Source organism: Leuciscus leuciscus (genome assembly GCF_965113295.1).
Source record: "Leuciscus leuciscus genome assembly, chromosome: 3".
Lineage (NCBI taxonomy): Eukaryota > Metazoa > Chordata > Actinopteri > Cypriniformes > Leuciscidae > Leuciscus > Leuciscus leuciscus.
In genome coordinates, this window is record NC_138727.1 from 24,824,919 (window position 1) to 24,852,887 (window position 27,969).

The 27,969-nt window shown below is 36.9% G+C and overlaps 1 protein-coding gene and 5 long non-coding RNA genes across 8 annotated transcripts in view; 1 reads left to right on the forward strand and 5 right to left on the reverse strand.

Moving 5' to 3' along the window:
• The window catches only part of LOC309495648, a 198,799-nt gene that overhangs the window by 157,805 nt on the left and 13,025 nt on the right, over positions 1–27,969 (reverse strand). The window lies entirely within an intron of this gene.
• On the reverse strand, positions 498–11,507 carry LOC309495641. Of its 3 annotated transcripts, XR_014204741.1 has the most exons (6): positions 10,820–11,507; positions 9,771–10,672; positions 9,251–9,358; positions 8,435–8,486; positions 8,277–8,355; positions 498–1,155 (listed from the first exon to the last, which is right to left on the reverse strand). It is a non-coding gene; the product is annotated as an uncharacterized lncRNA (long non-coding RNA). The 3 variants fall into 3 exon arrangements; XR_014204742.1 differs by having other exon boundaries at positions 8,277–8,340; positions 9,771–11,507; XR_014204743.1 differs by having other exon boundaries at positions 9,771–11,507.
• On the forward strand, positions 1,896–6,379 carry LOC309495634. Its single transcript, XR_014204732.1, has 5 exons — positions 1,896–3,678; positions 3,947–4,002; positions 4,246–4,327; positions 4,707–4,817; positions 5,379–6,379. It is a non-coding gene; the product is annotated as an uncharacterized lncRNA (long non-coding RNA).
• On the reverse strand, positions 6,072–6,791 carry LOC309495667. Its single transcript, XR_014204774.1, has 2 exons — positions 6,639–6,791; positions 6,072–6,593 (listed from the first exon to the last, which is right to left on the reverse strand). It is a non-coding gene; the product is annotated as an uncharacterized lncRNA (long non-coding RNA).
• On the reverse strand, positions 14,628–15,682 carry LOC309494121. Its single transcript, XR_014204228.1, has 2 exons — positions 15,021–15,682; positions 14,628–14,889 (listed from the first exon to the last, which is right to left on the reverse strand). It is a non-coding gene; the product is annotated as an uncharacterized lncRNA (long non-coding RNA).
• On the reverse strand, positions 20,372–27,259 carry LOC309494677 (putative inhibitor of apoptosis). Its single transcript, XM_082164091.1, has 2 exons — positions 26,673–27,259; positions 20,372–26,606 (listed from the first exon to the last, which is right to left on the reverse strand). The coding sequence occupies exons 1-2, from the start codon at positions 26,973–26,975 to the stop codon at positions 25,995–25,997; spliced, it is 915 nt and encodes a 304-aa protein (XP_082020217.1). The 5' UTR covers positions 26,976–27,259; the 3' UTR covers positions 20,372–25,994.

The following is a 27,969-nucleotide window of genomic DNA, read 5'->3' on the forward strand; positions in this document are numbered from 1 at the left end:
CTATATTCTGAAAAGACATTGTTCAACATGTATTTTCACATTAAAAACTGCTCAGTAGGGGTTCAGCGAAAAATCGGCAGCTGGCAGCAGGAAGTAGCTGCCACTGGCAGCTGACGTCAGCTGCCGCTAATAACCGGAAGTCGGAGGTGGATGCCGCTTTTAGCAAGACAAATAAATTATTATATCAATGTATATATATCATTTTAGTACTTATTTAAATAAATGACTTAAATTTGTAATTATTTTGTAATTGGTTTAAAAAGGTTTATCAAATGTAAATTAAGTAACGAAGATCATAGACAGTACAAAAAAACAAACATTAAACTACACTTGAAATTATGAATTTGTACGTGTATAAATATAATTTGTGTACATGTTTGTCAAATAATGAAATATATACATAAATGAATGCCTATATAATATTGTATATTTATTAAACGCACATAAACATTCATTAAACAAATAATGAAAGTCATGTCTAAAAGAAGAAAAAAAAACATTTTCTCAATGACCTTTATTTAAAAATCATATTTTGCTATCATTTAAGTTCAGTTTTACATTTGTAGTATTTCAATACATTCTTGTCTTTGTTTTATAAAACAGCTGTAACTTTGAAAACAGGCTTGATATTTGTTGTTCTGAAATCAGAATGAACAATTCTGAACTAGATGTTAAAGTTCATAAAAAACTAAGTTGGCTTGAAAAAGAAAGTTTGAAAACGTTTTACAATGTTCTAGCATGGTTTAACATGATTTACAATGTTTCTAGTGTTAGGGGATAACAGCTTAAAGACCCAGGACCAGATATGATGAAAGAAGACCAGGAGTCGTGAGGTTCAATCAAATAAGTAAAAATTTACTGAAGAATAGTTTCATCGGTAGAGCCAGGCGTCAAAGTCTCACGGGGTCGCAAGCCAGAGACTCTACTGTACACAAAATCCAGTTATACCATTTCCAAGGGCATGATTGACATCAGTAAATACAGGTTGGCTACTTCTCATTGGCAAAAGAACAAAGTTAAAACAATTCTACACTTATGGATAGATAGGAGGGTAAGTCGACATTGTCATCCGAGTCCAAGATGGTCCGGTGATGACCTCGGAGGTCGTAGAAAGGCGTCTTGGGGTCAGCTGCTGCATATCACAAGACCAGGGGCCTGTACCATGAAGGTAGCTGAACAAACTCGGGGTTACAGGATTAGTTTTGAGTTGACAAAACCAAACCGATGCAATCAGGCTTTATTGGTACCATGATGCAGCTCATCAACTTTCTCTGTCAACTCAGGCTTTGATCCTAAAGCTATGATTACTCCACGTGCGCGTGCACATAAAAGAGTGACGTCGACGCTAAACAACCAATCGCGGGTAGAGCGTGAGCGATATATTTTCCCGCGGAGGAGCAAGAGATAATCATTCAGAATTACGATGAATTTAAATATGTATTTCAAGCTCGAAACAATACGGTCTCTGCTGCCAAAGCAACAGAAGACTGTTGGAGAAAGATTGCTGATTGTTAATGTGTAAGTTAAACAAATACGTTCTATATTTATGTAAAATTATGTAGGCTATGTGTAGCCTATATGTGTAATATAGCCTATAGCCTATTATTATAATATATAAAAAATGATACATGCACATTTTTATATATTATAAAAATAGGCTATAGCCCAGCAAACACAGAACGTTCCCCTAACGTTCCCGTTTGGTTCCCATTTGGTTATTTTTTTGGGAACCAAACAAGAACGTTCTGGGAACGTTCCCTGTAGGTTATTTTTAGGATCTATGTTTATAACATTAAGGGAACGTTCCCAGAACGTTCCCTATAGGTTATTTTTAGGTTTAAATTTATAACCTAAAGAGAACGTTCTGGGAACATTCCCTGTAGGTTATTTTTAGGATCTATTTTTATAACTTTAAGGGAACGTTCCCAGAACGTTCCCTGTAGGTTATTTTTAGGTTTAATTTTATAACCTAAAGAGAACGTTCTGGGAACGTTCCCTGTAGGTTATTTTTAGGTTCTATCTGCATAACTTTAAGAGAACGTTCCCAGAACGTTCCCTGTAGGTTATTTTTTAGGTTTAATTTTATAACCTAAAGAGAACGTTCTGGGAACGTTCCCTGCAGGTTATTTTTAAGTTCTATTTTTATAACTTTTTATAACCTCCAAATCCGAGACCATGGTCCTCAGTCGGAAAAGGGTGGTTTGCCCACTTCAGGTTGGTTCAGTTCCTGCCTCAAGTGGAGGAGTTTAAGTATCTTGGGGTCTTGTTCGCGAGTGAGGGAAGGATGGAACGGGAGATTGACAGACGGATCGGTGCAGCTTCTGCAGTAATGCGGCCGATGTACCGGTCTGTCGTGGTGACGTCCAACCAAGTTTTATAACTTTAAGGGAACGTTCCCAGAACGTTCCCTGTAGGTTATTTTTAGGTTTAATTTAATTTTAATTTTAATTTAATTTAATTTCTTAAACCAATTGAATGGTTTGCAATGTTTTGTGCTTTAACACCATTTATCAAATGCTTAATTAAATGACCATTATCAGGCAGTAGATAATGCCTAAGTAATCAATAACTTTGCTCATTGGTAGGCAGTCTTTTTTAGTTAATTATTTTTAGGTTTTATTTGTATAACCTAAAGAGAACGTTCTGGGAACGTTCTCTGCAGGTTATTATTTTAATATCACTTAACAGGCAGATTACCAACTGACAACGTCGTCAGTACGGTCCCCTAAGGTTATAAGATAACCAACAACGTTCAGATCTATTCGCAATAACTTTTTATTAATGATATTTTATATTATGTTATACATTTTAATTCTATATGTTTATTTAAATGCTGCGTGACTTTGAAGTGTTTTTATGCGCATGCGCGGAATCAAACACTGGAGCGCGTAATCAAACACTGGAGCGCGCACGTGTGCTGCGCGAGAGCAGATGGAAACCAGAAACGTCATCAACAACTGACAAACAACAAAACTCCCGTCTGTCGCGGTTGGTTTCACTGCTTTCAGGTAAGTTTAGTCAACAAAATCTCACAAATAATACACACAAACGTCCCTGACACATTTCTTACGTGTAATTGACACGCTTCTGTTGAATATTTACTTTAAAGAAATGGTTTTGTGTCTTTGAAAAAGTCCGTTAGCATCTAAGCTAACCGGTTTCAGAAGAGAACGTTAGGCCTAAGTTACGTTAAGTTAAGGTCTTATTTATGAAAGTTTGGGTTTTTAAACACATATTTAGTGTAGATAACAGTTTTTTTTTATAGTTTTGCTGGTAATTTGTCAATGGGTGATTGGAAGTAAGCTAATTTATTTAACCTAAAAGAATGCACTGTATTGTTAACTTAATCAGTGACGTCACTTACCAATATTGCTAAAATGTGATTTCAGAATAGCGAGAGAGAAAAAAAATCCTCTACAACAAGGGGTGAGTTATTGTTTAATCATGATAATAATTCCATATGCATTTATTTCACAATATATTATCTTAAGATTTTTATATATTTATCTTTTCTGCATTTCACCTCTGTTCTAGCTTGGTTCCTTTTATTAAACCAATCCCATGTAATATTGTTGGCTCTGTGACAAATAGCTTGTTATGTTCCTAGATCATCATGCTGTGATGGCCTGCTGCACCCCCTGTCCAAGACAATCTCCACGGCTATGAACCATATGACTAGTAAGCAAAACCACCTCAAACATACAGTGCACTACTGTTCAAAGGTTTGGGGTCTGTAAGATTTATGCTTTTGAAATAAGTCTCACATTTTAAAATCATTAACCCCAGGGTTTTTCAGTGAGATTGTCCTTGAGAAGCCTGTAGGCTACATAATCAGCTTAGGCGACTAATACAATATTATAATGGTCATAGTTATAATAATAATTCATTTAACTATTATGATAACATGATATCCTGATCATTAGTATATTTTATTTTATTTCTTTAGGTCTGTTTTGAATTATGTTGGCCAATGAGACTGACACCATACTGTCCAACTCAAAGGTATTTATGTATTTGTATGTTTTTTTTTTTATTGATCAATACTGAAATTCTTTGTACTTTTAAATGCTGAATGTGGTTCAGGGGGTCGACAACTTTAGGCAGTTATTTTTCACAGATATCTTGGGCAGCTGTGGCTCATACTCTTAGCCTTTAAAAATGTTTGAATTGATATCCCCAATGCAATATCAGGGGGTAAATATATCATTAGAGTTCTTAAAGTTATGGCTTTGCTCTTGTTACCAGATGAGATATAATCCCTATTGTTTGGCCCTGTGATTCTTCAGGACAAGACCTTGATGCCATCCATAGTCAGTAGATGAAGAAGGTAAGTTTAGCCCATCTTGTCAAAATGCCTATCTTGGCGAGTTTCCTCGTAAACAGTCTTGTGTGTTTTAAACAGAAAGAAAACATATGCGTGTCATTTATATTAGGTCTGCGCATTCGTCTTAAAGGGACAGTAGCCTAACGTACCCGCAGCTGTTTGTGTCGCCAATGGTGATCAAACATCAAAAGAGAAAATGACTTGTAGCTTTAGCAAAGATACATTTAATTAATTTATAGTTATTTTATTTTTACAGTGAAGACTTATTTTACATTTTGATAATTCAATTTCTGTACCTGATGTTTTCAGATTTAACTGAAAAACATAATGCACTGCTATTGTATTTATCTATGCTTGTTATCTATTGTAATTTTCTATGCAGGTTCACTCCTCTACAAAATCCCCCCAATAGGAGTTATGCGGAGCGCCCAGCGGTCGAACCGGAAAGAGGTCTAAGCATTTCTGCTTTTCACTTCTGTACACATCTGCAGCGGTAGGTGATCTCGGTTTACTGTTCATTTTCGCTTATTACACTAAAATTCTTATTTCTGTTTTAATTAAAATGTCACGAATGCTAAAATATCAGAAAAGGGAACATCCGAACAGCAGTTTTTGTTGTGTGCCGATCTGCTCTATGTCGGGGAAAATGAGTAGTACAGAAGTACAAATGGGTTCTGTACTCATAAAGTGACATCAACATTCGCGTCAGCAGTAGCATTCGCCATCAGGCAAATGTTATTTAAATAAACTCCTGATGTACTTACAAACTTTCCAATGCCTGGTTTAATGAGTACAGAACCTATTTGTACTACTGTAGAAGTTTGGTACCATTCTGGGCATTATTAGTGGGGTAATTTACGAGATACAAACCTGGAGCCGCGCATGCACTAAACCATACGGCTGATATCTCTAAATAAACTCTACATTTTTCAATATTGTGCAGCCCTAATATTGAGCATATCTTAAAGTGAACTTGGAATGATAATTTGTGATACCAGATGAGATGTATGTATGATAGATTTTGAACTGTAATATATATATATTTTTTTTTCAGGTTTTCTGGGATCCCAGCGGAAGGCATCAAGGCATCAGATGTTGGCCTGGACAGATGTTCCTGTAAACTACACCGACCTTTGCTTTTGCATGGATGGCTGATTATTACCATGTTCTGTGAGGGTATCATTATAGCAAAACTGAGCACCTGTGACGGTGGAATTTGTAGGTGTAAAGTCACAGATAAAAAAAAAAAATTGATAGTAGTTTCAAACTTTTTTGCTCTTTCTCTCTCATAAACACAGCAGTTACAGGTTTTCAAATTCTTCATTGGAGGTGAGACTTATACGTTATATGTAGAGCGAATTCGCAGGTCAGAGTTCACTAGACTTGAATATTATTTTCTCTGTTTTTTATTTGACTTCAGAGTTGAAAGTGGGCTTTAAGGGTACATAGGCTTAATGGGTATCCTTACCCCTATATAAAACATTCCTTTTTTGATTTGTAGTCTGAAATAATAAATAGTGCAATATAAATAAATGCAATGTAGTGTTTTCAAATATATACATTTTTCTATACACATTGATGCTGAAATATCTGAATAAATACACGATACCAGCAGTGCTCGTGCTCTCATATCTCCTACAGCTTGTGACACACAATCCCACCTCACTCTTTTCATTTGCTCCGGATGAATATTAATGCCATTACAGGGCTTGAATTTTGGCATGGGATTGTGTGTACATGTAACGCGTTGTCTTTTTATTTTCTTGTTAAATTTGCAGATGGTTTTGGGAGTTTAAATGTTTTGAGCGGAGTGAAGATTGGCACATTCATGTATATTGTATATAAATGAAGACTTTTTCAATTTTGTTCTAAGTTATAGGCTACAGTTTGCAAAAAGATAGTTTTAATTAAAATGTTTGTGCAGTTTTATTTATTGAAATATTTTCATGTTTGAAATATTAAATGTAAATTACTGTTCCTGAATACATTTTGCTAACGCTGTTTTTGATGACTTATTTTAGGTTGATAATTAAACAATGAATCAACAAAAACATGGATTGTGTGCTGATTTATTTATTTAATGATAGTTTCTGTAAATTCAATTTATTGTAATAATATATTCATAGGATTTTTAAGTGTTTGAACAATAAACAATGTAGAATATGTTGTTTGTAGACCTATAATTTGTGTACAGGCATATCAGGATGTGTAGACGTTAGGAGAACCTTCCGGGAACGTTCCGAGAACCTTCCGGGAACGTTCCGAGAACCTTCCGGGAACGTTCCGAGAACCTTTCCGGGAACGTTCCGAGAACCTTCAGGGAACGTTCCGGGAACGTTCCCCTAACCTATAGGGAACGTTCTATTAACGTAAAGAAAACTTTCCTGGCTAACCAATAGGGAACGTTCTTGGGAACGTTCTGGGAACCAAAAACTAACGTTCCCAGAACGTAAAATTGTTAGCTGGGAGGCTATATTACACATAGGCTACACATAGGCCTACATAATTTTACATAAATATAGAACGTATTTGTAGGCCTACTACTAAGAAAGCTAGGGAATCCTATCATAAGATTAACAGAATAATAATAAAGATTTCAAATAATTCTTAACATGTATTATATTGTATAGTACATTTGTGCAATTTGCTTTTTGAAAAAATAAAATGTGTTCATGTGATGTCACCCTATCAATATATCTTACCGGCAATTTTATAAAAGCCCTCTTTTATGGACATGGCCGATAAATGTCCGGAGAACACTATTAATGAAACTATTCATGTACTCCTGCAGAGCGAGGACCACCTTACGAATGGTTCGACAAACTGTGTTTTCCCCGAGCTTCTGTGCGTCACCCACCGTACAAGAATGTAGCCTACCACTTGTAAGTGCATGAATTCAACGTGTTAAATTCTTTATGTGCGGCTCAAGAAGTTCGCAAATATAAGACATTCCTTCCGCGGAAAATCTGTATCTTTCATACAAGTAACTTCAAATACAAAAATCAGGAAAGGCAAGGTGATTTTGTCTGGCTAAAAACTCTTTCTCTACGAAGTGCTCGTCAAACAAACAATTTGCGCTGAGATGTCACAGGATTTGGAAGAAAAGGTGAAGTCATTGCAACAGACACTGGGAATAAGTTACGTCACCTATATGTTTCTTTGCTCTCAGCTGATTGGTCAAACTTCAGTCTGAGATCTTGAATCCAGAACATAACCTGCCCCGGACCAGGTTAGCCGTGCAGCGTAAGATACCATGGCAACGAACACCGATTAAAGCCAAGCTACTTTCATAGTACCTAAAACCCAGAGTTGGCGGAAACTAAACTGAAACATAGCTGGCTAGCCACCTAATCCGGCTTCATGGTACAGGCCCCAGCACAGAGCATTCAACACACACACACAAAAACACAATGGAATCGCAGTTCCTCCAAAAGTAGTACAGATAATGTTCACTTTAAAGAAATACACATAAAAGTACAATTCTGTGAATCAGATCACATAGTGTTTAACCCCTGTAACCTTAAGATTAGTAAGAAAGACAGATGTTAGAAAAAGATAGATAAGTTAGAAAGAAAGAAAAGAAATAAAAGAAATACAGACGTTAGAAAAAGAAAGAAAATAAAGAAAGACAGATGTTAGAAAAAGAAAGAAAGAAACTTTAGAGTAATGTTGCTGTCAGAGCATAAACAATATCTGCAATATGAATAAGTTACGACGATAAAAGTTCAAAGCAAAGGGAGACTTTTTTTTATTTATTTTTTACAGAAATCACTTTAAGGACTACAACAAACAACTGGTGGGGACTACACAAGCTTCCTCCTGGGCTAGTGACATCACTAACCTTAACACACACACACACCTGAAAAACAAAATTCATTGGGATCAGCCTGATGATAATTATTATGGATGTTGGGTTATCCGTAAAATAAATGTTATGGGGAAACAAAACCACCGTAATAACTTACCATTAGCATGAATACACTGCAGTCCACAGATCCCAACTGAGCTGGAACATCCTGGAAAAAAAAAATCTAAATGGAAAAACTAACATTTTATTTATACACTAAAGATAGTAAAGAAATCAAAATTGTTGTAACATGAAATCAATACCTTATTTTTAACAAGCTTCCAAGATCCCGGATCCATCTTTATTGCAATTGAGCTTAAAAAGAAGGGGGAAAAAGTTAGTTATTTTATACACACGAGAGAAAGAGAGAGATGAACTCCGTGTTGAACCACTTAGCCATGTTGCAGCAGTAGACAGTAGCATACCTGAACTAGGGAGCAGGTGTAATTTATTTTTTAAATGCCACTGTCTATGCCTATCTAAAGCCAGAGAACAAAGCGTTGAACTGAACCACTGGACTAATATGTAAAACTTTGAAGCCCGGTTTCACAGATAGGGTTTAGATTATGCCAGGATTAGGCCTTAGTGCAATTAGGACTTTTATAAATATGCCTTAGAAAAAAACATTACTGTTGTGAATCTTAAAAGAAACAATGGCACTGATATTTTAAGATACACAAGTGTAATTTGCTTTCAGTTAAACATGCATTTTAGTCTGGGACTAGTTTGAGCCTTGTCTGTGAAACTGGGGGTGAAAGTTATATGGAAAAAGTGAACAGTTCCAGTATATTTTGAATAGATATATATAAAATAATTATATATATATATATATATATATATATATATATATATATATATATATATATATATATATATATATATATTCTGGTCTCATCTGGTGATTGGGTCCCCATCCAAAACATGATAAAACTAAGAAAATAAACAGACACTGAAATGTCCAATTTTAGATACAATCTAGAATTTGTATAAAAAAAATAAAAAGATAAAAAACAGAATGCCTTTTGCCTGCTTTGATCAAGACAGGATATAATACATTTGAACATTATGTGAAAACATACCAGTGAGTTTGGTTGGTTTTGCAACTGGAAAACTGGGGTTTTCCTTCCTGGCACATATGTTTGTCCATCCCCAGCAATCTGTGACAGGCTGTGGTGAACTTGGTGAAACTTCAAAAAAACAGAAGTTTAGAATATGGTGAAGTAATGTTGATTAAAATGGTGTTTTGTATTACATAAGTTAGATCATTTGGGATATGTTTTGTTAGCGTTGCACGTGTATCATCAAGGCTGAGCTTGTCAATTCCAATAAATCAGCATGAGCTTTATTCTAATCAATAGATTAAGTTAACATGTTAACAAACGCTAATAGTTAATGATAATGGTAACGTAAGTTAGTATTTGAAGTTAATGATAGCCCCTCACAAACCAGGAGCACACGGTGCACAAGCTGCGTTTCTACAAATGATTAAATTAACCAATTCAACTTAAGTAGTCACAGATACACTGTCTCTAACATAAAAGGTAAACTCCAACGTACAGAGCAACAATTATTTATAAATCTGATAATATACGAACTTACCGAGCCAAATACCGCCGCCATTACTGAAGATTCGCCGGCGCCACCATTGGCTGCTCTCGCTTGACTTCCAGGTAAATGTGATTGGTTGCTACTACGTTGGACGATACTGATTGGCTGCCACGAAATTGCAGGTCCCTCCTAATATGGCAGGGCTTCCGGCTGTCAACGGCAGCTACTTCCTGCTGCCAGTGGCAGCTACTTCCTGCTGCCAGCTGCCGATTTTTCGCTGAACCCCCTCTCAAACTGCTTTTTCCAAGCTTAATCTAATTAGGTTCTGTGTGTTTGAGCAAGAGCACCAAACCAGTAGGTGGTGCTAATGTCCAATATTTTACGTGTTAACACGCGATTTACGTGTTAACACGTCATTTACGCGTTAACACGTAATGACGTGTTAACACGTAAATTGCGCGTTAACGCGTAATTACGTGTTTACACGACAGTTTCACACGTTTTGGCCCTTTTGGCCTTCCATACTAGATAGCTTACCGGCGCTGAGAGCCAATGGGACCCGACGACGTCACACGGCGGCCATCTTAGGACAGGACCGCTCGTCCAGTTATAACATTAAAGTCTATTGTGCATGTAGTGCTGAAATAACTATATTTTGCTCAATTTTCAACCGATTTTCAAACGGCTTGGTGTGTCATAAACGTCAGGGATGCGGCTATTTAACTGCATACTTGTGAAAAATTATAGCCACGGAGTTTATTAAGAAAATAGTATATTAAGTAGACTAGACAGGTAAAGTACTAGGTATACCCATACACACACACAGTAATGATGTCAATATTTATAAGGTACATGAAACATGAAATAGTGCAATTTAGTTTATTACTAATATTTACATTATTAAATACATGTGTAAATTTATGTATAATATAAATCTGTCTCAAGTTGCCATTCTGTAAAATAAAGAGATGGGTCTTTGTTTTTTGTTTTTTTACTTAGGTCCAAAGGCACACAATTAGAAAAAACGTACAAAAAAAATATACAAAATATACAAAAAAAAAAACATTAAGACACAATTGGACACAAAATTGGACACAAACCACGCGTTCTGGTTTGGAGGCTCCGTGCGTTGGTGCAGCCTAGGCGGCACAAAAATCAGGCATTTTCCACAAGCGTAATCAGAAGTTCTGTAAACAAAAAACCAACAAAGTAATCCAAATGTAAAGATGTTTTTAAGAAACCAAACCACTTGGAAATCATGTGTAACTCAAAGCTATGTTGAAACGAAAGACTAACCCTGCCTCTCCCACCAATTTACAATTGCTTGGTGACTCACTTACGACCTCTTCACTGCTAGCCAGCAAATAAATACAACCACATCCACAAAATGACATTTAGACAAAAGATTAGGTTGTCAAGAAACGTTGTTGGTCTCAGGAAACCTGTTAATAATTGAAAATGTCGACTGTGGTATCACTTTAGAGTAGAGGGCAGCCATGAAACACACAGCTACGCTGCAATGTTAAGCGTTTCTCAAAACGTGAAGCTACAATTTAAACATCGGCATCAGCACAAATCATAGCCACGTTAATAAGGTTTGTAATAAACCAAACCGTTTGTAAATCCGTCAAGAATTCAGCAAGTTACGAGCATTTTAGTTGGCGTATGTCACTCACCTTCCGTCCACAGCAGCAGGGAGCAGCAGCGCAGTCTCCTGACCTAAGATGGCCGCCAAGTGACGACACAGCTGACTCCGCCTTGAGCCATCTAGCCTTTCTATACATGTCTATGGCCTCTTTAAGCTAAAAGACACTAGTTTCCGGTGTTCCCTACCAAAATCAAATACTGTATACAATTTGTATTACACTTTTTTTTTTTTTTTTAAAGGATAATCTTGCTTTAAAGTTTGAACAAAATTTTAAAAGCATTTCTTCATATTTGCTGTTTTCTGACACAATGTCATTCATTGGTACTTTTTCTTTTATAAAATGTACATTTCTTATGTCTACAAAGATTCAAAGTAAAAATATGATAAATATGTCTGATGCACACTGTAAAGATGTTGCTGTAGATTTTACAGTAACTTACCGGCAGCTGGATGCCAGTAATTTACTGTAAAATGTTTACAGTATTATTACTGTATTTTCATTTACAGTATTAGTATTGAGTTTATTTTTTATTTTTCATCCATTTTTTTATTAAATTTTTTTATGTATGTTTTAGGGCCTTAAAAATAATAAAATACAGTCAAAGTCAGTTTGTGTTACATTTCAGTAATTTTGCCAGTCAAAGTTAACAAGCTCTCTGATGAGAAACACTGAGGGTTTCAGGCTGATGCTTTCTTTGGACCTTTCCAGATTTCCATCTGATCTGTGCCTTTGGTTAATGGTGCCATCAGGGTTGATTCTCAGAATGAACCTACAAGCACAAGCAGGGAAAAATATATAATTTTTTTCAGACCGGTGTAAGAAAAAATGAAGTGGACGTCGAAGATCTCAAAAAATGAAGTTTATTACAGCATAGTAGTGGCAAGGTACACGAAGCACCTTGGGTTCACCGGCGTCAGAATGAACCCAGAACATCCAAATCTCAAACCTTTTATCCTGTTACAGTTTACAACTCTTAATGTAAATGAAGTTGCTCTTGTTGTAACAGCTGTGGTCTGTATGTTAATGAAGTATTGTCTGAGAAGATTCTCTGTGTCCCACACCCATTCCCATTCTACAATTGACTACCATTTGTTCAGGATGTGATCAACCCAAATGGTCAACTATTAATGTAAATGAAATCAGAACAGCAAAAGGTTTAGGTGATAAAATCTATCTGAAGTGGATCTTCTGTTAAAACAGAACGGTCAAATGTTTAAGGTGACAAACTATTTGAAGTCCCTGTAATCAAGATGGTTGTCGGTTGCCCTCTGTGATACTATTTACATCTTTCTGAGATTGGATGTAATTGTCTCTATATGATAATTAAGCTCTTTTAAGTGAAGGAACATTTTGATATATATATATATTGGAGTGGAAGTTGTTGGGAACAGACCATAATTTCTTATACCGGTGTTGGCAGAATTTTCCCTAACTCTCAAACTTGATGCTGCATGTACTTTGACGTTAATAAAAGCACTACATCTGATTTTGAATCCACCTACAGGGATGGCATTACCTCATAATCCATTTCATTAAAATCATTAAAGCTTCATTCTTTTTCAATACATTCCTGTAGCTTAGATTTCCAGGGAATGGATAACTTAAATTAAACTTAAATACAATGTAAGTTGCTTTGGATAAAAGTGTCTTCCAAATGCATGCATGTAAATGTAATTGTCACGGTTGATAGATCCGCTGTCTCATTCTGGGGCCTGTACCATGAAGCCGGTTTAGGTGGCTAGCCAGCTATGTTTCAGTTTAGTTTCCGCCATCCCTGGGTTTTAGGTACTATGAAAGTAGCTTGGCTTGAATCGGTGTTCGTTGCCATGGTCTCTTACGCTGCACGGCTAACCTGCTCTGGGGCAGGTTATGTTCTGGATTCAAGATCTCAGACTGAAGTTTGACCAATCAGCTGAGAGCAAAGAAACATATAGGTGACGTAACTTATTCCCAGTGTCTGTTGCAATGACTTCACCTTTTCTTCCAAATCCGGTGGACATCTCAGCGCAAATTGTTTGACGAGCACTTCGTAGAGAAAGAGTTTTTAGCCAGACAAAATCCCCTTGCCTTTCCTGATAGTTATTTGTATGAAAGATACAGATTTTCCGCGGAAGGAATGTCTTATCTTTGCGAACTTCTTGAGCCGCACATAAAGAATTTAACACGTCGAATTCATGCACTTACTGTACCGCAAATGGTATTGCATTGCGTTTTTTTGCAAGTGGTACATACTTGCACCGCACGGTGGGTGACGCACAAAAGCTATGGGAAAACATATGTTTGTCGAACCATTTGCAAGGTGGTCCTCGCTCTGCAGGAGTACATGAATAGTTTCATTAATAGTGTTCCCCGGACAGTTATCGACCATGTCCATAAAAGAGGGCTTTTATAAAATTGGCGGTAAGATATATTGATAGGGTGACATCACATGAACACTTTTTTTTTTTTTTTTTTTTTTTTAAAGAGCAAATTTCACAAATGTACCATACAATATAATACATGTTAAGAATTATTTTGAATCTTTTTTATTATTATTCTGTTAATCTTATGATAGGATTCCCTAGAGTCATTGCAACATGTATGCAGTCTATTGCTCCAATCTCCACTGCTCTAGGGGAACATGAGGCAGATTATGTTAATAGGAAGTCCTATCACAGCCTTAATGTTCAGGTAGAGATGATGTGAATATGTGAGATGATTATTTTCTGTGAGATTAATCTTTAAATTAATAACATTAACAGATTTAACAATGATCTATTAAACATTTCATCTGCAGACGACTTGTGGTCATGAACGTATTGAACGTCATGAACGTCACAAATTTTCCATGAGTCCGTGTTGTGTCAGCGCTTTGAGGAAAGCAAGTTAAATTTTGTACAGTACAAAACACTGTTAATTTGAACTGAGATAGAAAAACCTACACAATAACCCCCTATCATGACCCTCAGACAGGGCCACAGCACCGCTTCAATGTGGCCCTCAGTAAAACCAGAGTGAAGATAGAGATGACCTTTGGCCTCCTAAAGGCACGTTTCAACTGTGTTCGGCGCTTTGAGTCACCAGAGCGGGCATCACAGATAGTGGCTGCATGTGCCATTCTGCACAATATAGCCACCAGTAGAAAGGAGCGAGAAACACCACAAAACCAGCTTATCCCCGATGAAACTGACCCGATCACACTTGACCACCCAGCTGGTGCAGATGTAGATGCAATCACCATACAATATTACACTTAATAAAAGCACATTGAAACTGCAGATAGGTCTCAAACTGTTTTATTGGTTTTGTGGGATGGGAGGGAGAAAGAGAGAAAGAGAAAGTTGCATTAATAAATATTCATACTAAAGTGTTACTTGGTTAAATAGGTTCACATATGAGATCAGTTTTATCCAGCTGTTTGATCTCCAATTATTTATTATTATTTTATTTTTTTTAGCCTCCTCAGCTCACAGTCCATCTCCTTTAGTGTGCAGTCTAGTTCAAGACTCCTTTTGTACAGGGCCCTGACTGAGTGTTTCCACCTGAAACATAATTCCACCACAAACATGATCATTACAAGTTTTCTGGAGGCTCATCAAATCACAAAAAGTTCCTTGACTTCCTACAAACACAGGACTGACTGTAATTTATGTCAAGGGTTTTAAATCCTTACCTTGTTCACATTTCTTCTGAAGCCCATTGGGGTAGAGGCCTCAGTTTCTGGGGCAGGTTGTGAAAAATCCTACAATAAAAGAGATGTGTAAGGGCCAGTCCCTTTTTTATGCCACGCATTCAAATGTTTGCCATAATAAAAAGCCCAGTGCATTCACATCAGCAACTGTCTGAGAACACACAGACAGAATGTCTTCATTTCCTCCACCCTAATAAATAAAAGACTGTGTATGTGTGCTGGCTTCAACAGCGACACTGTATTTCCCTCTAATGCAGAACATACAGTCAGCCATATTTAAAACTTTAAAAAAGTAGTAATGTATTGCACATACTTACTTGCTTAGAGGAGCCAGCACCAGGGTCAGATTGTACAGCACCTGTAATCTCATCCATAATCGGCCGTCGCTTATTACCTACTCAGAGCCAACTCCTCCGCCACAGTGTATTCTGGTTTACTGAATTTAACTCTTTATTTCTGTTTGCTGCAAACAAGTGTTTGTGATAAAATGTTCACAAAACTAGATGTACCGCATCGCGGTACAAAATATGACCGCCGCTCAGGCCTGCACTGGCTTTCCACAAAAATAAATGACGTGGAGTAATTTGGCTGTATTGCATGTTTATGTATATACCTAAAAAAAGTAATAGTATGTGCATGTCTGTCTGTGTGTGTGTGTGTGTGTGTGTGTGTGTGTGTATGTGTGTGTATTTGTGTATTTGTGTATGTGTGTGTCTGTGTGTCTGTGTGTCTGTGTGTGTGTGTCTGTGCGTGTATGTATGTGTGCGTACATGTGTGCGCGTGTGTGTTTGTGTGTGTGTGTGTCTGTGCATGTGGATTTGTATGTGTGTGTATGGGTGTGTGTCTGTGCGTGTGGATGTCAGTGTGTGTGCATGCTTGCGTTTGTTTGTATTCCTGCATGTGTGTGTGTGTGTGACAGTATCATCCTAAACCAGCAACCCTTCGCTCAACAGCACCATCTACAGGCCGATGAGTGTACAGTCACTAAATGTGCACATAAATGAATTTATTTTATACCCCCCCATGGATGAAATTCTACAAAACTTAGCAGAGGATACCCCCAGAGGTTGTCAAGTTAATCATACACATGAAATATGGTGCAGTTCTGAACATCTCCACTGAAGATAGGGGCGATTAAAGATTTTTCCTTAGAAGTCTAGTGGGGCTACATGCCCACCAAATTTCATGTTCCCCGGTGTTTCGGTGTCCCTGGTATGGTTGACGAAAAATTTACGGGGGCCCCAGCGCGGGGGGGGGGAAGTGGCCCCCGGGGACCAAATGAAATTTTTCCGTAAAAGTCTAGTAGACCAACATACCACAAAAATTTCTTCATCCTCGGTGCCACGGTTCAGGTAGTTATTTAGGAAAAACTGCATTTTTTTGGGTTTGGGGGGGCCCAGCGCGGGGGTGGAGTGGCCCCCGGGGACCAAACGAAATTTTTCCTTAGAAGTCTAGTGGGGCTACATGCCCACCAAATTTCATGTTCCCCGGTGTTTCGGTGTCCCTGGTATCGTTGACGAAAAATTTACGGGGGCCCCAGCACGGGGGGGGGGGGAAGTGGCCCCCGCGGACCAAATGAAATTTTTCCGTAAAAGTCTAGTAGACCAACATACCATAAAAATTTCTTCATCCTCGGTGCCACGGTTCAGGTAGTTATTTAGGAAAAACTGAATTTTTGGGGGTTTGGGGGGGCCCAGCGCGGGGGGGGAGTGGCCCCCGGGGACCAAACGAAATTTTTCCTTAGAAGTCTAGTGGGGCTACATGCCCACCAAATTTCATGTTCCCCGGTGTTTCGGTGTCCCTGGTATCGTTGACGAAAAATTTAAGGGGGCCCCAGCGCGGGGGGGGAAGTGGCCCCCGGGGACCAAACGAAATTTTTCCGTAAAAGTCTAGTAGACCAACATACGATAAAAATTTCTTCATCCTCGGTGCCACGGTTCAGGTAGTTATTTAGGAAAAACTGCATTTTTTTGGGTTTGGGGGGGCCCAGCGCGGGGGGGGAGTGGCCCCCGGGGACCAAACGAAATTTTTCCTTAGAAGTCTAGTGGGGCTACATGCCCACCAAATTTCATGTTCCCCGGTGTTTCGGTGTCCCTGGAATCGTTGACGAAAAATTTAAGGGGGCCCCAGCGCGTGGGGGGAAGTGGCCCCCAGGGACCAAACGAAATTTTTCCGTAAAAGTCTAGTAGACCAACATACCATAAAAATTTCTTCATCCTCGGTGCCACGGTTCAGGTAGTTATTTAGGAAAAACTGCATTTTTGGGGGTTTGGGGGGGCCCAGCGCGGGGGGGGAGTGGCCCCCGGGGACCAAACGAAATTTTTCCTTAGAAGTCTAGTGGGGCTACATGCCCATCAAATTTCATGTTCCCCGGTGCTTCGGTGTCCCTGGTATCGTTGACGAAAAATTCAGTAAGGTGACAAAAAAAAAAAAAAAAAAAAACTTTGACAATCCCTATATGACCGGCTAGCTACGCTAGCGGCGGTCATAATAAACTGGTCTTCTGTGGTGGCCGACAGTGCGGTGAGGGTGAGAGTGCGCGCGCGCGACCGGGGCGGGCTCTCTCTCAAGGTGTGGATAATGTTGTCAAGGCTGGATCTGGATTTTCCCTTTGCCTGCAGAGATTAGGCCTATATTGTCTGTGATGTGGACAAAGTCATCCGGCTGGACCTGACATGAAGACTTGATACTGAAGCAGAAACAATCTCTCTCTCACTGACCTTGATTCTGCAGTTGCGCAACTCTTCTGAGTGACTGTAACATACTGAACAAAAACAATTTCAATTGTTCTTTTTTACTGTAGGCTATATGTCCAAATAACGAAACAAAATCATTCTGCAGCCAATTTAATGAAAACAACTGATTAATGAAAACAACTGATTTACAATTTTTTTTAACATTTTTTTTATTTTTTATAAAAATGACTTTCAGCTGATATTGCAATTAGTTGTGTTTGGAATAATTATTAATGATATAGTTATTATTTAAATTCATTGTAAATTTTCTGCTACTATTTTATATTTTATATTTGTGTTAGCATTCGAACATGTGCCGATCCGCCGTGCAGGAAATCGTGTAGCATCTGTTCAGGGTATTAGGTGGCTGATGATCTAGCCTGGCTGCAGTAGCCTACTTAAATGTTACGACGAAATATCCTTATTTTATTATTATTATTATCATCAATATTATTATTATGCTGGTATAATGCTAGCTAATACACATAGGCTAATTTATTTTGATAAGATTGATATTTCACGAAATAAAACAAACTAATTAGGCTATAATCTTTGGGCGACAGTGCAAAACCCTGAATCATCAATTAGTTAAATTTTCACATTTATTAGAAATTCAATTTCGTACATATCCTAACATAACAGATCCATTTATGAATGGACTTTGATTCCGGTGGTGGCTGCATTGTTTCCGATTTGTGTGATTCAAACAGTTCCAATAACTCTAGCGTTATTAAGTCCAAAAGTCAAACTGTATTGAAAAAATATAAATGTAATATTTTACAAAATTCACAACATGTTTTTATCTACCGACATATTCTGCTTCAATCCATATTTGTTTTTATACATATAATATATATAATATAATTTATTACATCCAGATAATTGGTTGATGAAACATTGATTAAAATTAAGATACAATTAATACAAAACGAAATTAAATTTAAAGACAGGCTTTCTGCTTGAGGTCTCTGTGAAAGTTTTAAAGCAGTCTTTTAGTGCCGCTTTCAGAGCGGTCACGTCCATGATGGAGAACTGTCCCATCCATAACATTGATTTTTTTTGTGTGTGAAATAAATTTCTAAATAAATGCGACTCATAGTCCAGTGCGACTTATATATAGGCCTATATATATATTTTTTTTTTCCTCTTCATGAATCATGACATATTTTTTTGACTGATGCGACTTATACTCCGAAGCGACATATAGTCCGGAAAATACAGGTATATTTTGTGATGTAGACAAAATTCCAGATGTCAATTAGTGGTGTGATCAGTTAAGTTCAGAAATTGCAGTATACAAAAGTAAATTTTTGCTGCATGTTTGTGTTGGCTATGTTATTCTTTGGGGTAGAGGGGTTAAACTTATAACAAAAACCCTTAATTGAAAAACTTTATGAAAAACATGAGTAGTATATATGCTACACCATGTGTCAAAATGATTGATGGCTTCCGGTTGTCATTGACCTTCCGGTTGACCTTTCCGGTTGCCCTTCCGGTCCCTATTGTTATGGATTGACCTATTGACCCTTCCTATCCGTCGATCATGTGGTTTTGACAGTTAGTTTTGACCTATTGCCCCTTCCTATCCCTTCGATCATATGTTTTGACAGGTTGACCTTCCGGTGTCTTTCCGGCATATGTTGTTATGGTTTGCCCTATTGACCTTGCTTTGATCATGTGGGTTTGACAGGAGCTTTTGCCCTATTTGAACCTTTTTAGCCCTAGATCATGTGATTTTGACAGAAGCTTATGCCATTTAACCTTTTTAGCCCTAGATCATGTGTATGACAGAAAGTTTGAAGGCGCTGTTAGGATATGTGTCAGCATCTCCTCCGCATTCCAGAGCTCATTGTGTGCCCCTTTGGAATGAGAGAAGAAAAAGACTGTGTAAGTGTGTCATACTACATTGAAAAAACAATTATACAAGCAGTTAAATGTTTATAGAGCGCTGAAGAAAAAACAGGTTATGAAAATCAGTGTGGTGTCTATCACACAAAAGAATAAATGAATAAGGATAAAAGAATACATCATACAATATATAATATCTTACTAAAACCTACCACAAAAAAGTTGAAAACATACTGTTCTTTAAAAGTATATAAATGAAATGGTTATAAAAAAAATTTAGCTATGGTTGAAAAACATTCTGTTCTTTTAAAAGTATATAAAATAAAAAACTACTGAAACCAATTGTTTTAGTTTTAGATAAACAAAATAATAAAATCACAGAGTGGTTCTCTCTTACAGCACCACCTGACGGTCTCTGACTCCTAGGGTTTATTCAGCGATCAGAATGAGACATTATGTTAGGGCTAAAATTATTTCAAAGTTTAAATGATATCTTTATACATTTTTTTATTTTTTTTATTAAATTTAATACATTATTAAAAGTCGTAATAATGTTTTAATAAACAATTTTATTAAAGTCTTAATAAAAAAGTCTCTCAAACAGGGGCCCCCGCTCGTGTCTGTCAGCAGGCGCCAGTAAAGTCTATCTATCTCACCAGTAAAGGAGCCACGCGCGTGTCTGCGTGTCTATGCGCGCGTCCTCTACATCCTGACACCCCCCTCCTGCTCCTCCGCATTCCATAGGTAACAGTGAATTTATAAAAGTATATAAATTAAATGGTTATAAAAAATATCTACTGAAACCATTTGTTTTAGATAAACAAAAACAATAAAATCCATCTTACATGTTTAGAGAGTTACAATGAAAATGACTACATAGGACTATCTTCAGAGAGAGCAACCATGAAAACATTTAGAGACTGTCCCACTGATAGGATACTTATAAGGTCCTTCCGATCAGCGCTGCGTCTTCTGAGAAAGAAGTTACTTGACAATAATGATAGCTTCAGGATATCGGGTGACAGGTCAGAGGAGCCTCATGTCACAGTAAATCTAGTCTGCGTTCCAGAGTACATCCAGAGTTTTATACTAAATTCATTTCAAAATATAATCGTAAAAGTTTAAATATGATCTTTTAAAATGAAAGACTGTTTAAATGAAATCTTTAAAGTTTGAATACATACGTATCTTCTATTTATCTTTTAGAAGATTACTGTAATGATTTTGTTTAACGGTGACCTAAAGTATAATTGTTATTAAACAATGTCTGTTCAAAAACTTTAGATTGGTGAAAAACTGTACTTAGTCGTCTTAAATCTCACTTATATGAAGAGATTCAATCAGCATTTTTTGTCCATGCGGGGTTTCAATTTTTATGGCTTTCCATAGCCATAATGATTTTTGTACCGTAACTGCATATTCAATCATGTACACCTAAACACGACCATCACAGAAAACTATAAAATAAATAAATAATTTAATATAATTTCACGCACACACACGGTTCTAAAAAAAAAATCAACTAATCTCTATTTTAAATTAAATTATTATTAATAAAATATATAACCAATGAATAATAACATATGTTACTAAAATGTTTTTAAAAAATGTAAACAAAGTTTTAGCTAAATAAATATATAAATAAAAACACCTTACATTTCCAGAGAGGTGAAGTAGTTCTTTATGCAACGATAAAAAACAATCCAAAAAGCAAATAGTTGACCAGATGAGCCTCGGGGGGACAATGTCACAGTAAATCTAGTCTGCGTTCCAGAGTACATCCAGAGTTCTATACTAAATTCATTTAAAAGCATAACCTTATAAATTAGATATTTTAAAATTAAAGACTGTTTAAATCAAATCTTTAAAGTTTTATTAAAATCATATCTTCTATTTATCTTCTTAGAAGACTTATGTATTATTTTTACTAAACAGCGTCTGTTCAAAAACTTTAGATTTAAATAAAAGCAAAAAGTATGCTTAGCCATCTTAGATCTTATTTATACAAAAATATTTCAAACAGTAGTTTTGTCCATACAACATGAAACATGTTGTCAAAGTTTGTCACAATGTTTTTGTTGTTGTTATGTTGTTTTAAGAAATCCGAGGACTCCACGTTGCTCTTATTTAGACTAAGTTTGTATCATTTGGAAAATCACCACACAATTTCAGAGACGCGATGTGTGATAAGTAAAGTTGGTCTTGAGCGAATATTTAATTTTACTCGTCTTAATTCAAAGTATAAGTATAAGATCGTATAAGATCATTTTTACTTGTATCTCCCGAACTATCCTTAATCAGTGTGGAAACACACAAGGTGAAACCCTTTACTGAGAATATACTATCGGTTATCTACTCAAAATATATGTAGAAGTTTAAATCCGGTGTTTAAAATCTGTCTGGTGGTCGCATGAACAGACTTTGGGTAGAGCTGATGATACTATAGCAGGAAGCATGCCCTTTGACCTCCTCAATTGTGGAGGCTTTTTTTTTTTTTTAGACCCTACTACAAGTTAGTCCTCCCAAAAGAATTTCTCCCATCTAGTGGTTCTCCCATCTACTCGCTTTTTCAAATGCGTGTTGCAACTGCGGTAGCCGTAATGTGTCAAGAAGCTATGACAACATGGCTTCCAATAGCACATCATTGAGTTTAACGATACATGTTCTACTGTTATGGCAGCTATATAATGATTTACACAACCAAGCAATGAAAAAGCTTGTAATTTAGACCATACCTTTGACTTACCTGTCGAGAAGAAAGCAGGCACCTACAGCGTTCCTCTTTCTCCTTCATTAGCTCTTTCCACCTGGGAAAAGCTATCCCGATATTTATTTACATACCGATAAATTAAATTTTTGCTTTTTGGCCAAGAGGATTTCTTTTCCTGTGGCTCGGCATAAGTATGATCCTGCATTATATTGTCCCACACAGTGCCCCCCATATGGTCTAGCGGTTAGGATTCCTGGTTTTCATCCAGGCTGCCCGGGTTCAACTCCCGGTATGGAAAGTCAATTTTTTTTACATTGTCAACAAAATTCAAGTTATTCAATAATCATTTTTAGTAATTTATAGGCTTAGAGGCCTACACGAACTGCAGAAACAAGCAGAAGATATGTAAAAACTCATAAATGCTGTTTCAGTACTGAAACATTTTCACAAATACAATTATATAAAATTCAGAAAATGTCACTATGGAATATTTACTTTATCATAATTTCAATTTTAGTACATCATCATTTAAACTTTTCATCTCATAATTATGACGCATAGTCAATTTTAATTTCAACTTTTTGTTATAATTATGACTAAATTCAGAATTACAATTTTTGTCAAATTTAATGTAACACTATTTTGATGGTTCTTTTGAATGTGCTGATGACTAGTGTTGATGATGAAACGTGTTGAGTTAGGCTAGCGCTTTTTGTCCCTCTCTGGTATTATAGTGTTTCAAGATGGCGGAACGACACGGAAGCCTCCTTGGACTTACCCGCCCCATGTAAATAAAGATAAGAAATGTTTCGCTTACGAGGATAAGTCAGATCATTGGCAGAGGTCATTTTACACCCATGAGGACATATTTTATGAATACAGACAATGATTTTAGCTAATAAAATACCATTTTTTCAACGAGCGAATCTACACATGAGAGGCCTTCAGAAGTCATAACTTCAGGGGTCAACGGCTTAGGCCCATTGGTTTAGGTATTTGTAAAAATCAAATACTGTATTACACTTTTCAAAGTTACAATAAAAAGACCTGTTGTGTTCTGACACAAGGCCATTAACTTGTTTTTATAAATGTATTTTGCTTATTTCTACAAATATCAACCTGAAAAATGAAAATAAAAAAATAAAAAAGTGTTTTAAAATACAACTAAACCATGATAATGTTTAGTTTAGATGTTGATGACTAAGCTTCTGGCATATAGTGCGACCACGCAACAAGAAATCTAATATTGGTGTAATCTTTGCGAGGTCTCACTCACGACGCACAACTTTGTAAATAAAATAAAATAAAATATTATGTTAGTCATTGTACTGTAACTTAACCATATTTTATTGATTAATATTATGGCTTCATGTTGATTTAAAGTTTTTAATTGTTATTAACTGATACCTTTATCTTTTAACATCCGGCACAAAATGAAAGAGATGTATTATAAAAATAAAAAAAATAAATAAAAAAAAGGAATGTTCACAATCACTATGTGTCAAAAACAGTATGTGTGTAAATAGTTGTGCAAAGTTCCACACCCTATGGACTAACTTTAAAAAACAAAAAATACACATAAATAAATATATATATAACATACACAAATAATTTCTTAACTACGCAACTGTTTCTTAAATTATCAGACACTCACCGCACCGATGTTAACATCACCATATATTGTTTTTTTCTACCATGATTGTAGCAACTATTGTCCCACCATTCATCTGGTCAATTGTTAAGTTAAGCCGATTAGGGTTCTGAATTAATGGCCGTCCGAATGATGTAGAATTATTATTATTAGTATTATTATGCTGTCGTTGTGGAAGGTTGTTAGGCTGTTGATTTGTCATGTTTCCAGAATGTGTTTGAACGCTCAGCGTTTGAACGTCACCATCTGTTAAAAAAATTTACAATTAATTACACAACCAAAACCATGGAAACATTATAGTAAAGCTTATTGAAGATTGAGAAACATACTGACTACTAACAAAGTAAATTATAAATCTTTTCCTACGTTTGATATTCTTTTTTCTGATTTTTTTCACTATGGACTTGATCCTTTTTAATGCTGTTTTCTCTCCATATTTATTCTGTAGTTCCTCTACTGTGTCTTCCAACCTCCCTGTTGTTCTTCTCCAGCTGTGTTAACCAAAGACAAACAGTTAGAAGAATAAAATGTATGTACAATAGCAAAAATAATTTTGGTCATTAGTTGTTAGGGTTAGATACACCTGCAGACACATTCATACACCAGTTCAAAGTCAATGAACCGGCTGATGCTGCAGGTGTTAGAGCACATGATGGACAGTGAACAGACGCACAGCAGGTTAAACCAGAGTTAAAACAATAGTCTATGTTAGGACAATAACAATAATAGTCTATGTTAGGACAATAGTATGTTCACAGGAGCCGCTGAGAGCGAGTTCCAGCTGATAATGGTCATAAAGTGCGAAATAATGTGCAAGTAGCTAAACTAAACATTTCATATTTGACAGCTGTTTTGAGAAATGTTAAACAACGACAAAAATAATCAGGCAAACTAATCAACTTTTTTCCTAATTTCACCATTTTGAACTTAAAATAGGCCTAGATAATACATGTGATTTAATGTGATAGGAGAAGAAACAAATAACAGCCATTTTCATCATATTAGGCATAAGATTAATAATGAATCTGTACATATTGTGAATTAATTTAATAAACATTTACCTAACATCCATAGCCTTCAGTAAATTAAGGCTAGACAAAGTTCCTTTTTTAACTCTGCCCCCTGCTCTAGTTAGAACTTTGGAGCGCTTAAAAGTGTCGGGCTCAAAAATAACTGTCATTTGGAACTCTATATAGTTATTTTTATCAAAAATATGTTGATAATGATTAAAAACTTCAGTGCCCTTCGAAGGCACCATTTTAGATAGTTTGGCATGTATGAGATCTTTACACTTTCCCCCGGATATCTGTTTCCTACTGTTAGCTGTAATGTTAGTGAACTCTAGGTCTTCTCTTTGTTCATATACGACAGTATTCGCATGAATTGGCTTGATTTGATAAAATGATGGTTTAAACCATCATCTTCATGGGAGACATTTACATTATATTATTATACCGTCCTAGTTTTAAATAGCGCTAAAATGTATATTTTATATTTCAACCCTTTATGCGGATATAGAATGCCGCACAAGGTTCTCTGTTCTCTGGTTCTATGTTTTAAAAATACCGCGAAACAAAGACAAGGACACCTCTTTCTATAAGCGACCCTCAAAATCTGTGCATACAACAAAACACATGTATGTGTACGATGATTTATCCGAAAATTACTTTTGTTTGAAGAAAAACTTAAATCAGCTGGTGCTTGATAACTATTGAAGTTATTAAACTCCCCTGAATTCGGTAATGATGCGTTTAATGCGATATGGATTTTAATTTTAACTCAATGCGCTTAAGGTCTATGAACTTTAACATCTTCATAGTCAAATTAACTTAAAGCATGCGCAAAATGAAATAATTTCTAAATGTTTGTTACAGAACTTATGGTGAACAATTCAACCATGTTTAATCAGATTTTGTCACTGGATTGAGTGAAAATAATAAACTTCTCCTTTGTTTTTATTCATCAAGTTAAATGTAAAACCTGTTGTTACTTGGATGATAAATATCTTCGTTTTATGATAGGAAAGTACGGACAGCGCCTTTGACCAAGCCTCTACATATGGGGCACTTGCTCAGAGAAGGCGCACATTCTTTGCACACAACAAGGTGACCACAGGGGATGAAGACAATGTTCACTTCCTTATCCATGCAAACTTTGCATGTGCGCTCCTCTTGAAGTCTTCTTAACTGTTCCTCCATAGATAAGTCTGAAAGATCTTGACTCGGGGATGCTGCTTCATTTGTCTGGGCCGTCAGGCCACACTCAAATTCCATCTCTAAAGCAGACTTCACCACAGGATTGTTCTCTTGTTCTCTCACAAATTCTCTTGAGTCGCTGTCTCCATTAGTCAATAGCTGTTCAAATAGTCTTGGAAATCTTGCTTGAATCTGATGAACAAACTCTTGGTCCTTTTCTTGCAAGAGGTATTCACATCTTGGAAACCACTTGGCATGTTCTACCCATGGATCATCACCAGACTCCCAACATCCGAGTCCACCATCGCAACAAAAGCACTTCACGTCATCATTACGACCAACATAGTAAAAACCAGCCATAGCCAATTGGTCTGGTCGAACAGTTATTCTTGAGGGCCAGTAGACAAATGTGAGCAACCGGTCTTCACACTGTTGCATTGCCGATACATTGAAAAGGCTAGATAAAGGTACATTATCTGCACGGTCACCTCAAACGAAGCGGGAGTTGGGGTAATGCCTCTGGTGTTCTGATACTGCACGATCTCCCGGTTCCCAGTTGCTAAGCTGGCCTCCACAACTGAAGCAAGCCACTCTGTCGCCCTGGCCAAGGTAGTAGAAACCAGCTTTGGCAAGCTCGGCCGGAGCTACTGGTGCAAGAGTCCAATTCTGAAAGGTGTCAAGGCGTTCCTGTTCCCGACGCATGCCAATATTGTGACAAGCCGGAGGGCGCTGGTGAGACATATCCTCAACTCCACGGTAGGAAATGGGGCTGGAGGGGGCCAGGTTGCTGAATGCCATGTTTAAGTAAACTCCTCCGTTTGGCCTGAAACGAATGCCGTGGTGGTCGATGTTACGGCTGTCGCAGGGGCGGAAAGCTGTAGGATGGCTACGTTGCGATGCGGGGAAAAGGCAGAGTGAGAGGACGACAGGAGGTTTGCGGTGGCGGGTAAGCTCTGGATGAAGACATAAAAATGTGACCACTCAAGCCCTTCTCTCTGCTGGACATCCCATGACTAGTGTCTAGTCGTCCATGACAGAACACATAATCTTATAAAAAAATGAAATGAACCTCTTGAACAGATAGAAGGGGGGTGGTGGTGGCGCAGTGGATAAGACACATGCCTTTGGTGTGAGAGACCCGGGTTCGAATCCACTGTGAGACACCAATGTGTCCCTGAGCAAGACACTTAACCCCTAGTTGCTCCTGAGGCGTGCGACCTCTGACATATATAGCAATTGTAAGTCGCTCTGGATAAAAGCGTCAGCTAAATGAATAAATGTAAATGTAAATGTAAATGTAGAAGGTCGACGTAGGGGGTATGTGCTTCTATGAAGCAGGAACCGATGCTAAGAACAAAATCGAATTGTGTTCAACACCACAAAATGTCCTTTCCTCTGTTCTGTACACAGCGGGCAAATTAGTTGTATCATTTGAAAAATCACCACACAATTTCAGGTATTCACATCTTGGAAATGGTTGATACCTCGGGAATACAGTAATTAAAATGCAGAAAACAAATATTTAAATATTTAATCTTTTAAATCATGTAGAATTTTTTATTATTCTAAATATTATTATTATGTATACTATTTTTATAAACTCAGACAATACCACAATAGTCATTTTTGTATTTTTTTATTTTATTTCAACATTATACTTTAGACATGATAGACCGGCATTACGTACATAAAGTAAAACAATAATGACATTTACAGATGATCTAACCAGAATAGAAAATCTCTGCAGGCTATCATGTCTTGCTCTAGGATGTAGTTGACCAGACTTTCAACT